The sequence below is a fragment of the Protopterus annectens genome, chromosome 14.part0, assembly GCF_019279795.1.
Source record: "Protopterus annectens isolate FY-2018-M chromosome 14.part0, PAN1.0, whole genome shotgun sequence".
Lineage (NCBI taxonomy): Eukaryota > Metazoa > Chordata > Ceratodontiformes > Protopteridae > Protopterus > Protopterus annectens.
The window spans coordinates 349603369-349617932 of NC_056748.1; the positions used below are offsets into that span (position 1 = coordinate 349603369).

General features: G+C 36.7%; 1 protein-coding gene across 1 annotated transcript in view; it reads right to left on the reverse strand.

The window, feature by feature from the left end:
* Window positions 1–14564, reverse strand: part of INPP5F (inositol polyphosphate-5-phosphatase F) — a 1563976-nt gene that overhangs the window by 354248 nt on the left and 1195164 nt on the right. Inside the window, exon 11 of the mRNA XM_044056075.1 lies at window positions 8207–8335. Within this exon, the coding sequence (XP_043912010.1) occupies window positions 8207–8335 (129 nt within the window). The remainder of the gene's footprint in view (window positions 1–8206; window positions 8336–14564) is intronic.

Sequence of the window (14564 nt, forward strand, 5' to 3'; positions counted from 1 at the left end):
ACTAAGTATTCGAAAGTAATCCAAGCAAGGCAGGCAGTCTGTTTCCAGTCGAAAATCCTTTATTAAGTACACAGACAAGCGATCCAAGTAAAACAAAAATAGAGTAATAATTTCCTCACAAGCTTTCTAAATATATATACTTTTTATCAGGCATGGGAGTGGTTTACTGTGCTGTAAAACAAAGTGTTATTGGTACACATGTTAAAGTCACATCCCTTCCCCCATCAGTGTGACATTCAAGCTGGTCCTGCCGCCCTACCTAGTAGCTGTCATAATAATATATAGCCCTAATGTACTTTAATGGTACATCTTATTTAACCAAATTAAGTAGATTATTAAGTCTGTGATTTTATACAAGGCAATATACTACATGGCTGGAAATATATCAACCTTAGTTCATTTTGCGATCAAAAATTACATATAAATATATACATATACATTTTGCATGTAAAAATCAGTTTCTATTTTCATAACCTATTGTTAACAAAGATCGCTTTCGTCCTTCTAGACTTCTTCAGGTCTGTGTACAAGAATCCTAAAAACCTATATAATTGTATAATTAGTTAGTATTGTTATTACCATCATTTTGAATAAAGTGGAAAAAAGAACCAGAAAAAAAATAAAAAAATATATATATATATATATATATATATATGTATGATGACGGAAACAAAATATACACTTAAATTTCAAATGATTTAAAATGGTATTTAAAACCAATTTGTAGAAACAAATTAAATAAAATACAATTAGTCATGTAAACAATGTGGCAATTTTCTAAGTTCCAGTGCACTTTTAATTGAACAGTAGTAGTTTAGTCCAGGCTTTATAAAAGAGTTCATCTTTAATTGCCACATGAGTTCATGTTTCTCCAGAATATTCGGGATGTCTCCTTCAAGATCACCCATGTCTATGAACAACTAGCAAACAGGGTAACAAGCTGTACAGTGACATGAGTAAAAGGGTCTTTAAGCAGTTATTTCTGAACTATACGCTTTTTACATAGTCCACATGTGATTATGTATGTAAAAAGCATATAGTTTTTACATGGTCCACATGTGAAGCCGCAGTGGTACAGCGGTAGTGTTGTTGCCTCACAGCAAGAGGTTCCCCTGTTCGATTCTCGGCTGGAGTGCCTTCTGTGTGGAGTCTTCATGTCCTCCCCGCGGTCGAGTGGCCTCCGAAAGACATGCGTGAATGGGCGTGCCTTCGCTGAAGGTTGGGCTGGCAACTCAGCACCATAAAAATTTACTGCCAATCATTAGCGGACCGGAGTTCCGCTGTGGCGACCCCTAACCGGGAAAAGCCAAAAAAGACAAACAACAAACATAGTCCACATGTGAAGCAGAACTCTAGATAACATTTGTGCCTTGCAGAACACCACAACAGGCTTCATTTTGCAGTTCTATTTGATTCAGTCCCAGTTGCGTAATATGCACTTATGAACAACTCACTTAAACAGAATACTACTCCTGGCAAAATGGCAATTATGCTTGCTGGGATTGTCTGGTAACTAAATTAATAGACAGAGACACAGATATTCAGGTGCATGCATACTAAATGCAACTACACAATACAAATCACAGAGAAATACTGAAACAATGATGCCCTCACAATGTGACAGATTTGGAGCACTTTTGCAAGTAAGAATGGGCAAATATTGCCAAATCAAGATGTGCCATGCTGATAGACACCTACCCAAAAAGACTGAATGCTGTAATTAAATCAAAAGGTGCTTCAACAAAGTATTAGTTAAGGGTGTGCACACTTATGCAACCAGCTTATTGTATGTTTTTAATTTTTTATATTTTGCCCCTAACAGATTTGTTTTTCAATTGAATTGTACAAGTTATAGGTCACATTAAAACTTTTGGAATGATTTATTGTGGTCTCATTTTTTTGTATCACATAAAATGGCATTTTAACAGGGGTGTGTACACTTTTTATATCCATTGTAAGTAAACCTCACAAATAAATAAAATGGTTAGGAGGTTTTGTTTTTCTTTACTTTAAGACATCTTCAGAACAATGAAATTCATTTAAGCCTAACTATAAATCACCTCAGGCACAATCACATAAAGACTTTCATATATTTATTTAAAGTTATAACACCTAAGTTAAATAAATATATTACATTTAGTGTCATCAAAATCTTCTACACTTACAGCTACAATGTTCATATAAAAAGAAATATCTATCATTTGCTTATGAAAATGTGTTTCAAAGCATCTATTTTATTCCAGTATTAAACCATACCATGAAATCTGTGTGTATGTGTGAACTAATGTAGTTTCCTTTCAAACTTAGGGATAAACATAAGGACAACACTGACAAAAGTTTCACAGTTTAGCAGCCTTTACTTAATAATGCTTGCTATACCCAAAACTATTCTTTCAACCCTGGCTGGTTGTAACCATTCAATCTCAATTGCATCTTCAGCTCTTGCAGTTCAATCTATTTTATTAGTCACTCCTCTACAATCAACACATACTTTTTAAAACACCATGAATAAAAAACAAAAAAACACGAAGTTAGGGCACACTTGTGTATGTTTACTTAATGCACTGACAGAAACTTTTTTGCTTGTACTGTAAAAACCCTGATAGATACGTTTTCTCAAAGTTTTTCTGTCTTTGTTATACAACATTATTTATTTGTTGAACCTTTTGTCATCCGGGTTAGTCTCACTAGGCTAAGTAGCCTCTTTTCAGGGGTGACTCAAAGTGGCATTTACACTACACAGTACAGGGCGCGCAACAAGCAAATCAAGCTATCCCTTTTGTTCCACAGCTTTCATTAAACTGTGGCAATATGTTAATCAGTTCTAAATTGCCCCCCCTGACATCATTTATGTATGGGCATTGTGCACAAGTACCACATTTTTGTGCGCTCTCAGGAATACAATATCCTTAGCCTCCACTGAGATAGAATTTCCTATTTATCTGTGAGGTTACTTCCCCTTTTGTATAAAAGCGCAGGTTGTATTGCTAAATTTTGTGTTAAACATCATGTCCTTCATGTTTTGTGACTCTAAACTGTAGCCCTTTCATATGTAAGACTACCGCTAGTCTTACCATTTATAATGCTACTTCCATCTCTAACTCCCCAAGTAGCTTCCTTCTAGTGTAAAATAAGCCGATAGTGATCCTCTCTAAACTTAACATCTTCAGCAATATTATCAACTATTTATGGATACTCTGACTCATTTAACATATTTTAAGTACTAATACTTCTTCCAAAAAATATTTCATCTATTGATGTAATTTTCAATGCCCTAACCAATTACCCTTTTACGAAGTTCTGAAAATAGGAGTGTCAGCTGCTGTAATGCTAAAATGTATTACTAAAAGTGAGTTTACAATACAGTGTAGACTGGAAACACTTGTTCATATTTTCTTTATATAAATGAATATTTAAGTAATTAATACCTTCATTTTAAAAAGTGAGTAAATTTGAGAAACTCTGTAATATGTTTAATATAATTAATAAAAACATTAACTGAGATTCTACCCCAACCCGCAATATAAAAATATCATCTAAAATCATAGGTATGTTTTCCACTTTGTACAATATGCACTGTTAAAATAAGTTCTCTCTCCAACTAAATCAACACTAAATTTGCAAAAATAGGGCCACATGCTGCCACTATTGCAATTCTGCTCACCTGTAAAGTATTTTCCTTTAAAACATATATAGTAATTGCACAGTATTATATGTATGAATGCTCCAGTTTCAATTCTATAGTAGAAAGCTCATTAAATTCCACAATAATTTCAATACACCATTCCATTAAAATGGTATGTGGAATCATAGAAAATAAAGTTGTGCTATCAATAGTCCCACAAAGTGCATTAGAGGTAAAATCTAGTTCACTGACAACCTGTAAAAAATTCCAGGAATCTTTTACTAAATGTTTACATTATTATGAATATTCTTAAGCTTCACATCTATATTTTTAAACTAAAGGCTCAGTCTTCGAGCCTGCTGCTGAAATAATTGGCCTTAAAAAGTGGGTCCAATGTATTTGTGTGTATTTTAGGAAAACCAAAAAAACAATATTTATTTATTTTTGATGTGAGGTACTTGAACAAATTATCTGAATATGTGAATTTCCTAGCAGAAATTCAGAAAGAGTTTGCATGTTATCTCCCAAGATACAATAATTACATTAGGCTGGACAGAAATTACAATACACAGAGCAGGGATATTTAATCAAGAGTTTGAAACGCATCCAATAATTACCATGTCAAGCACAAATAAAGACTAAGATAAAGATATAGAGCATAGAAGTAAAAATGACACCCGTTGTATCCTAATTCTGATTTCTACAACACAACATTGGATTTGTAAATAAGAGGGAGTTTAGGCCTTAGCTTATTTTCATTGGTGCACTCAGAATTTAGTCTACATATATTCTGGGATTTACTTTCACCTGACATGTAGAGAAAAGGTCAAATATCCCCTCACTGAAAACTGCACACAAAATGACTAAAGACTGCCAGGGAAACACTGAAATAATTTCCATTTAACAATGAGAGGGAACAGCCAATATCTGGGGACTCTGGATTTAGGTGATATCAGCAGGAGTAAACTGGAACTATATGACACTATGAATTATTTCATGGACTGCTAATGGAATAAATTATTCGGTAGGAGGTTTTCTGCTTAGCAAAACTGAAGTACCTAGAAGTACAGGTTGCCTTTTTGCAAAAACTAAACCTCAGAAAAAAAAAAAAAAAAGACTCTGAAGGAATTACTGAAACAGACAGACACCGGAGCTCTATGTCACCTGTGTTAGCAGCTTAAAAGGGATGTCATTACTTGGTTCAAGAATCGTGTGATGGCAAAAGTTTGCAAATAAATAGACATAATTGAGGTGGTATATCTCTTTAGTATAGAACAAGGGAGAATGGTGCTTTTCCATAAATGTTATGGGCCAAGTGCAGTGGACACCAATAACTTTTCAGGACTTTTGGAGGCATTAGAAAAAAATGGGAGAGAGAGAGAGAGACTATCCAATAGTTTCAGGATTAGATTTTAATGTGGCCTAACATCCTTCACTGGATAAGGTACCATCTGATCAAACACGAGATAAAAGTACTAGAATTTCAGAAAGATTTTTTACCAGTGGACCTTTGCCACATAAAAACTCAACAGAATCAACTAAGCCAATAGTATGTTAATTACAAGCTGTGTGAGTCAGGTGCAAAGTGCAGATATACTTTCCAAGTCTTTGTTTACTACAATTAGACTGGACTAGAGCATCAATTAGTTGGTGTACTGATCCCTATAGCTGATATGAAAATGGAACAGATGCTTTAAAAATGTGATTTCTTTACTGAAAGGGGTATTAGAATATGGATGCGACTATTCAAGCAAAATGGGAGATAGTTATGTTAATGGGGGGGGGGTACAGATTAGATTAGGCGGAAACAAAACACATTAAAATTAAAATAATTTCACTGGAAAACTCCCTATGGAAAGCAAGTACAAAGAATACAAGGATCCCCAGAACCACACTCAAATCTTCAGTAGTAACAGGAAATGTATGTCCGTTCAATTTGCTATAACATTTGTCAAGTGGGAAAATGAGCAAAATTTTTGTGAACTCAAGTTTTTAAAACCCTAAAAACAGTCGGGTTCTAAACAAACAAAATAAATGAGAACTAACCATAACCTGTTTGAGGGCTGGCACCTACATTATCCATTACTTACCCCTTAGCATAAACTCTGTTAAGTCAAAGTACTGTGAAGTATTATACTCAAGGCAAGGACTTCCTGACTTTATTGTTAGTGGAAGTATCTTTTGGAAGATCCAATGCTGTAATTGTTCATTACAAGATATGAACATTGAACAGCCCATTTGAAAAGGGGGGATTTATCAAGCTTCAGATTCATTAAAGCAGGCAAGACTGTGGTCTTAATGGGATTCTGTCTGATTTTAAATGGCATAAAAGACAGGCCTGGCACCTGTTAAGGTATAGAAAAGATTAGTACACTGGCTTAATCTGCAAGGTTAGTTACAATACTTTTTTTCCCAAAAGAGAATGAATAAAAATGCTACAAACAGGTAACTATAAACTAATCTCCCTTCTTGTGGAAAATAAAATATGCATCAGGTCTCTAAGCCTAATGACTTGGAAAAGTAGTACCTAAATTGATTCAAATAGCCAACAAGGACTCAAAGGGAGAGACAGCAGTAGATCTAATGCATCTTTTTTTTTTTTTTTAAACATTCAAAACCTTTGGAATATCCACCGAAGCTTATCAACAGCCTTGTTTATAGACTCTAATAAAACCTCTGATTCCCTTGTCTGGGATTTTCTGTGGGAAGCTTTAGAATTCTGGGATCGTGAACACATTTTTGCCATGCTGCAAATTACTAAATAGAGAACCAAGGGTCTAAATAGTTAGAAACAACCACTGCTCTATTCCATCTGTTTTGGTTACAGACACATGGCAAGAATGACCATTGTCCCCATTACTGTTTATACTAGCAACAGAAACCTTAGGTATTTTTGTCTGGCAACACCATGAGTATTGAAGCATTCCTCTGAGAAGAAGGAACATCTTAACTACAGTTTGGACGTCTGATCGTACAAGCTCTCTTAGCAAGATACTATAAACATTTTCAAGTTCTGAAACAATTACAGAACTCTGCTAATAAATATATAACAGTATCTCCCCCTTAGATGAGGAATGTGTACGTCAGTTAAAAATGATGTAATGAAATTCAGTTTAAAATGGCAGCACTCTTATCAGAGAATTATTGTGGGGCCCCCTCATTTCCACTGGTTGATGAAGATGAATGTCAAACCTTTGACTGCAGAAACTGAAAATAAGATAGATTCAGGCTTGGAAACATTTAAAAATTAACCTTTGTCAACAGTCTGTCTGCTGCTTCAATCTTTCTTCTTTCAAGGTATTTTTTGTCACCAGGTAACTAACTAAATCTAGAGTGGGATAAGATAGCTCATCATTTTCATGATGTTAGAAATAAATAGCAAGGCAATCAACAGCCACTGTCTGATAAAAACAAAGGTCTAGTCTTGCATAATGGGTCATTTTTTGATATTTACCCATGTTGGCCTTCACTTTCTCCAACAGACTGTAATCTTGGCAGCAGTCTCCTGTTGTTTTTGTTCCAGAGAGACAGGCTAAGATATCTGCTGATGCAATTAAAAGCCACAAGCTCATTCTTTCCATATGCCTTGAATATGTAACTGCATTAAACGCCATAAGGAGCAATACCTTCCTTCACTTGGGGGCAAGGATGTCTACTAAGAGTGTGCTCAACATATTACAAAGTTAACTTTGATGCAATCAATGGCTAAGACAGTTTATCTATAATTATGGGTGCAATAGTGTCATGTGTTTAATGTTAAATAGTTTTTAAACAAGGATTTCACTGGGATTAGCATTCTGATGAAGGCCCAGCATACAAGGCATGAAAGTGCTCAACTTTGGTGTACAAACGAAGTGTGTTACTGTGTGTGCATCCAGGCTGTTTCTTTTGGTTTATCTATCATTATATCAGCCATGATAGTGATATGTCCAGCTGTATGGCATGTCTTTAGCAATCACAAAATAGCAACTAAATCCTGGAATGCTATAATGAGGTATAGATATTTTTTTTGGGGGGGGGCAGCAAAATGCTAAATTTATGCTTTATAATCTTATAATACTGCTAACTTTTCAAGGTATGTTGTTTACTGCTTGTTCATCTTGTATACAGTTTTAGTTTTTTTTTTTATACTATTTTTGCTGGTTTTCCATAATTATCAGTAAAGTTTAATTAAAATATTAGAAACCATCCAAAAAGTAGATCCAGATTTTAACACCATTAAGTCTCCACCTCTAAATGCAAGAATTAGGGGGAAAGCCAAACATACTGAGAGACAAATCAGAAATATATTTTAAATATTGCTCTTACATACTCTCAAGCTGCTAGAATACCAGGTTCTGTATCCACATGCATTTTCTAAAGGGTATGAAGTCTGAAACTTAAATATGTATCACTATTTAATGACTGCTACCACTCAACAATTTGAAAGAAAACCACATATTTTATAACAAAAGGACAAAAACATGAGGCAAAATCAGTGACAGTCGAGAGCTATGGTCATGAGGTTACATATTACTTGTGGACACTCTAGGGAAAAAACAAAACCACATATACATCAATTAAATATTTTGACAGTCTTACCTTTAAAGCTGCAGTTCCTGCATACTGACGGCTGATGGCATCTCCATTGTTCGCCCACATAATCTGGTAGATTCTGTAACATTTCATTGGCAAGAGCTGTTCAGGAGGCATCACACCTAGTTTTTTCAACTGAAAAACAGATATATACAGAATATTAAATTACCTGTACAAAATTATACTCACAAACACATGCATAAGGAAGTCTTCTTGATGGTTATATTTTTGCTAGGTTCATTTATTTACTGATTTAGGTGTTTACTTGTTACAGTACACTTCCATGTTCTATCCAATGCATCTGAATCAGTGTTCAACTCACTCACGAGCTCCCATTTTAAGACTTGCGGAAAAAGTCACTACTGAGTTCATGCAAGAGCAGCAACTCCCATCACATATAATCTTACAGTACAGATGTGTAATAACTTACTGTTAGAAACAGATCCACAGAAAGAATATAATAAATACAGAGTGACGAAGTAGGCACTGCCATTAGGGATAATACCAGCAAGCAACATCTCATCAGTCTAGTGTCAGATAACTATTCCCTGCTGGGAGATCAGCTCATAAACACGCACATGCCACACATATATATGTGACAGTATAAGAAGGCACTCTTCAGCATATTTTTTAGATTCTCTCCTTCAAATCTTTATAAATAGTAACAAAACACAAATTACTAAAATAGTTGCACTTATTAACCAAACAGGCCATAAAATGTAAAATAAATGAAAATAGACATCAGATCCTAAACAGACAAGAAGAGGGTCCTCACTGTGGTATCCAATGTAATAATCACTTTCCAGCACACTTGAAGAATTCTTGCACTCAGTATAAAGAGAAATGAGCTGTAGAAGCCACGTGTCTCTCCCAAGAATGGTTAATAGTATAAACAGACCCCATCTAGAAAGTATAGTCAGTGCTTTACTTGACTATTAGAGTCCTCCTCTTCAGAGCATATCTAGCTTGTAATGTCCATTGTTTATGAATGGATGATGTACATTCTTCTGAGACATAGTTTTGAAAAAGGACAGCAAAATAACCACTATCTGATACAGTGGCCCTTGGCCAATACCACTAAGCACTTCTTGTAGGTGGTACCACAGAAAAAGGAGGCATCAGCCAGTCTCTAAAAACAATGCATTTGAATACTTTTCTTATTTCTCTGCCCTTGTTAAATACGATGAAGGACTGAGGGCCTTTTCTAGTGACTCTGGTGCAAGATGATCGCAGAGAAGCTCATCCATTTCCAACGAATGAAGTAGTTCTTTACTATTAATGGACAGAGAAAGTGAAAGATATAAAATCTGGATAAGAAGCAACGGTGACACTATCACAAAAATGAAAATGAGGAAAATATTGTCCTTAGCATATGTTACCATAGCTAGGGAAAGCAATGGTGGGGCAGCTGCCCTAGCTGCGCACTATTAAGGGGCTCGTTTAACAACTCAACCAAGTTGGTTATTAGGATTGTGTGTGATAATAGTATTTACTTAAGAAGCAATGACTCTTATTGCAGCTGCTTAAATAAATGCTTTAGCTGTTTGTACTGTGTGTTCATGTTGTGTACATTTACAACTTTACGGCATTTTTCTTCTTTAGGTTGAAAGGCAATTAAAGTCCCAAGGACAGCACCTGGTGATCCTACATGATTAGATGCAAAAGAAAACAGCCCTAAAACAAACATTATGAGCAATTCTGCACTAGTTACACATTCTTTGATTCATTCAAGGTATACTTCTCTAGAATAGAAGTTAGAAGGCTAAGTATTACATGCCACAGTCACAAGGGAGTTTTCAGAAGCAGCAGAAATTGTGGGAACTATGAAAAAGGAACAATGCCTCTTATGACAGTTCAGCACTGACTTAAGTTCCATCTGATCCTATATATTTTATATGTACAACTACAAATAATTATGCCCTGCACACTGTACAGTCAAACTTACATCCCTAGGTTGGAAACAAAGGTACATGGCCTTCAAGTTAAGATGAAGTTCTCCTGAGATTGAAAATAACAGATATGTGTGTGTAGTCATCTATCAACTGGTATTTAAGATAGCCCTCTGTAACTGACAAAGAACTGGGCTCTCCTTAAAGACGGTCCTCTTGCTGGTACAGCTTTCTACCTCTCTCCTTTTGCAATCATGCATTTTTATTTCATGCTTTTTTAATTTATTTTCATGGGTAGGACACTGATTAAAAATGACCCAATTTCAGGCCCAGCCCAGGGTATATTCTGGCTAAAGGCAAACAAAATGAATTAAATGCACTAATTATATCAGTACTGCATGATACGGTTTCAAATGTGGAATACAGTAAGAGGGGCATTATAGGAAGATGAAGGAAGTAGTTAAACCTGAATGAAGATAGAGTAGGAATTCATACAAATTATGACAGAATAAAGAAGAAAGATGGGCTATGCACATAATTATAGGATGACAGAACTCTACATTGAGTATCACTGGGTAGCTATGCTAAGGAATGAAGTTACTTGCAAAACATGACATGTGCCAGACCTGGAAGGCATGTCCAATATCAGTGCTCCACATGACTGGTCCCATTTAATTTGGGTGAGTTGAAGCAGAGAGGCATAACAAAAGTTCAAACAAGATGACTTCCAAGATGGTTGCATACTAGTAAACAAGTTTGATTTCAGCTTGTCTAGTGTGGAATAAAAGAAACAGAGAGATAAGGGCCAGAAACTCTGCAGGTTTTAATAAATTCAGTTACTGGCTAGTATGTACACTGCTTTGATGCCAGCAATGAAGAACCTTAGAGAGCCTGAAAGAAAACCAACTAGAAAAGTTGGACAGAACAATGACTGGGAAGAATCGCTGCAGCTATTCAACAAAAGGCTGCTCAAGCTCTAGCTTTGGTGCAAGACATGGCTTCCAGTAATGTAGAGGAACAAAATAAATCAAATGTGCACAGAGCTGAGTAAAGTAAACTTTGAAGGAGTTTATCAACTCAAATAACAAAAGAATGGAAAACAGCTATTCAGAAGAACTGAAAAAAAAAACTGCAAAAATCAGAGGTCAAAATGTTTCTGAGATTTTCTGCTGTACCAGAGAAACTGGAAATAACACTGTATTGATTTTATAAAAGCACAAATAAGCAACTGGACTGGTATTCCACAGCAGGAATTGTTGTGTGAAAAGCATATTGTGTATATGCTCCAAACCTGGCCATGAGAAAGCAGTGAAGACATGTATTAGTAAAGATGTAATCATAGAAGGAGAAAGAAGTGATCCTGATAAAACTATGGCAAAAAGGCAAAGTAATAAAAATTGGAACCGGTAGAGTTTTGTGGAAAATGGTTACTCCCTGTACACCAGAAAAGATAATTTATCCCAGCAATTATGGAATGTTGAGAGGCAGAAATCAGAATCAAGCTGCTGTATCCAAGTTGTCTTCAGAATATTTCTTCCTGGAGGATCAAAGTCAATTTTTGAAGTAGAACAGGCTGAGGAAATACAAAATTTTGCCTAAAAAAGTGAGCCATCAAGCAGGAGGAGACTATCTGCCTTTCTTCTATTAATAAAGTACATGGAGACACTTTGCCAGTGAAGCTTTTTCTACTGTTGCAAAGGAAATTGCTTGAGAGGCAAAAAAGCACAGCAGCTGACTAGAAGAATTGGCAGTACCTTGGACTTGAACTGAAGTTTGGGGTTTGGAGATGAAAAGGAAGATCAGCAACACTTGAAATTGGTGAATAAATGCAAAACTACAACACATCAATCACATTTGTGAAATATGCCTTTACAAGAAAAAGTGGAAAGATTGGACTTTTGTTGATGTTGTTAAACTTGTAGGGGACTGAAATGCATATGTCCCACTTTATGTCATTAATTTTTAGGAGGACACTGAAAGGAAGGAGGAAAAAAATAAAAAAAGGAAAGTACAGTTGTGTAAAATCTTACCATAATGGTAGATGTCCTTCTCTTCACTGTTGCAGTATTCATTACAATAGGGATCACCTCCCAAGGGCAGCCCCAAGTCTGGCCAGTATACCAAAGCTTTTAGGTTGCTTTAAGGTACACTGTACATCACACATATGCTCCTTGCATAGTGTAGGGCATAAAGAACTGAAAGTCCTAGTAGGAACACAAGTCCAAGAAGTAGAGAGGTAATCAGTACAGCCAATACAGAAATGCACCAACGGGTGGAGGGACAGAGTGAATACCGCAACAGTGAAGAGAACATCTACTGTTATGGTAAGATTCTACACAACTGTACTATGTCCTTCTATTTCACTGTTGCAGTATTCATTACAATAGAGCAAGTGCCACAGCTCAGGAATAAGACAGGGAGAAAGAAAGACTGGTAGAGCTCTCCAGGAAGCCATGAAGGAAGGTCCTAGCAAAACCAGCTCTAGCTCTGAAAATTCCATCCAAGTTGTAGTGCTTGATAATGTATGCATGGAAGAACAGGTAGCTGCCTCAAGAATAGAAAAAAGCACCAGAAGAAGCCACATCTCTAGTAGAATGAGCCTTAACAGAAGGAAGGTTCTTACCATGAAAGGAATAACAAAAAGAAATGGCTTTAGAAATCCAAGAAGAAAACGTATGCTTGGACATCACCAATCTTAAAGGCCTAGAATGAAAGGAAACAAAGAGCTGATCAGATGTATGAAAAATGTTAGTCTTATCCAAATAAAATCTGAGTTGTCTATGCAAATCCAACATGTGCAGGACCTTCTCACTAGCAGAATGGGAAGAAGGGAAAAAAAGTAGGCAAATGAATATGCTGATTAAGGGACAACTCATTTACCACCTTGGGCATAAAAAAAGGAGTAGCACGAAGGGACACCGTGTCTTTATGATAAAACAAAAAAGAAGTATAAGCCATGAGGGCTTGAAGCTCAGATACCCATCTGACAGAAGTATGGGCTAACAAAAGTACAGTCTTCTAAGATCAATGTTACAAGGAAGCTGAAGCTGCAGGCTCAACAGGGGCCTGGGTCAATTTTTCCAAAACAAAATTAAGATCCCAAGGAGGAAGAACAGACTTCCTGGGAGGCCTAATATGTAGGATGCCATTAAGAAATTGCTTGGTTTCAAATGCAGACAAGCAAAGATAGCTGATAAATGGGCATTAACAGAAGAACAAAACAACTCAGCACTGAGCAGTTCACATGGATAGGTACCAAGGGAACATCCACAAAAATGGATCCAGGTTATGAGAAAGACACCAAAAAGACAACCTCTTCCATTTGGATGAGTAGGATTTACTAGTATTGGGTTCCCTGGCCTCTTACAGGACCCCAAGCATGTCCTCTGAAAAAGTGTCTATGTGGAATCAAAAACTCATCACCCATAGTGTCAACTGAAAAGTGGATAGGTGAGGATGGATGAGAGACCCCTTGTCTTGTGTGAGTAGGTCTACCCTGTGAGGTAACTTGTGATGATTACCCTCGGCTAAATGCAGAAGAGGGAACCAATGATGTCTCGGCCAAAAGGGTGTCACCAGCAAGATTTTGGGAGCATCCTGTTGAATTCTGAACAGGACTTTTGGAATGAGAGGAAGGGGAGGAAAGGCATAAAGAAATATTCCTTTCCAAGAAAAAAAAAGATAGGGTGTCCACTTTCCAAACCAGAGGACCTGGGACTGTGGCACAAAATAGAAGTTGTATGTTCAGAGGGAAGGCAAAAAGGTCCATTTGAGGAGTACCCCACTGGTGGACAATGTCCAGAAACACATCCCTGTGAAGCATCCATTCGTGCGATTTTGTTATGGACCTGCTCAAAGAATCTGCCACAATGTTTTGACCTGAGAGAATGTAAACTGCCTGAAGAGTCAGTTGATACTGGATAGCAAGTTCCCACATTAGGACTGCCAACTGGCAAAGAAGATAAGATCTTGTTTCCCATTTGTTTACATATCACACCACTGTGGTATTGTCTGTAAACATCTTGAGAGGTCCTGGGGAGAAAAGAGGATGAATAACTTGAAGGACCAGCAGAAGAGCTCTCATTTGTTTGACAGTGATTTTTTTTTCCTGTTGATGAGGCACCTAGACCCCCTGCACCTTTACGGAGCCAAATGCTGCTCCCCATCCAATGTCTGAAGAGTCTGTGAACAGCTCCTGAAAGAGAAGAGGTGGATAAAAAGGGAGCCCTGGATTGAGAGTCAACTGCTGAAATCTTCACTTGAGACAAGGAAGAACAACTACACATTTGAGGGGAAAGAGCATGTTGAAGCCCAACTGACTTTAGAAACCACTGAAACTTTCTCAAGTAGAATTTGGCCAGAGGGTACATAGGAGTGGTGGAGGCCATGAACCCCAGAGCTCTCAAAAATTCCCTGGCTGTTAGAAAATGCAGAGGAAGAAGGGACTGAAAAAAGGAAATGAGTGTTAGGGTCTT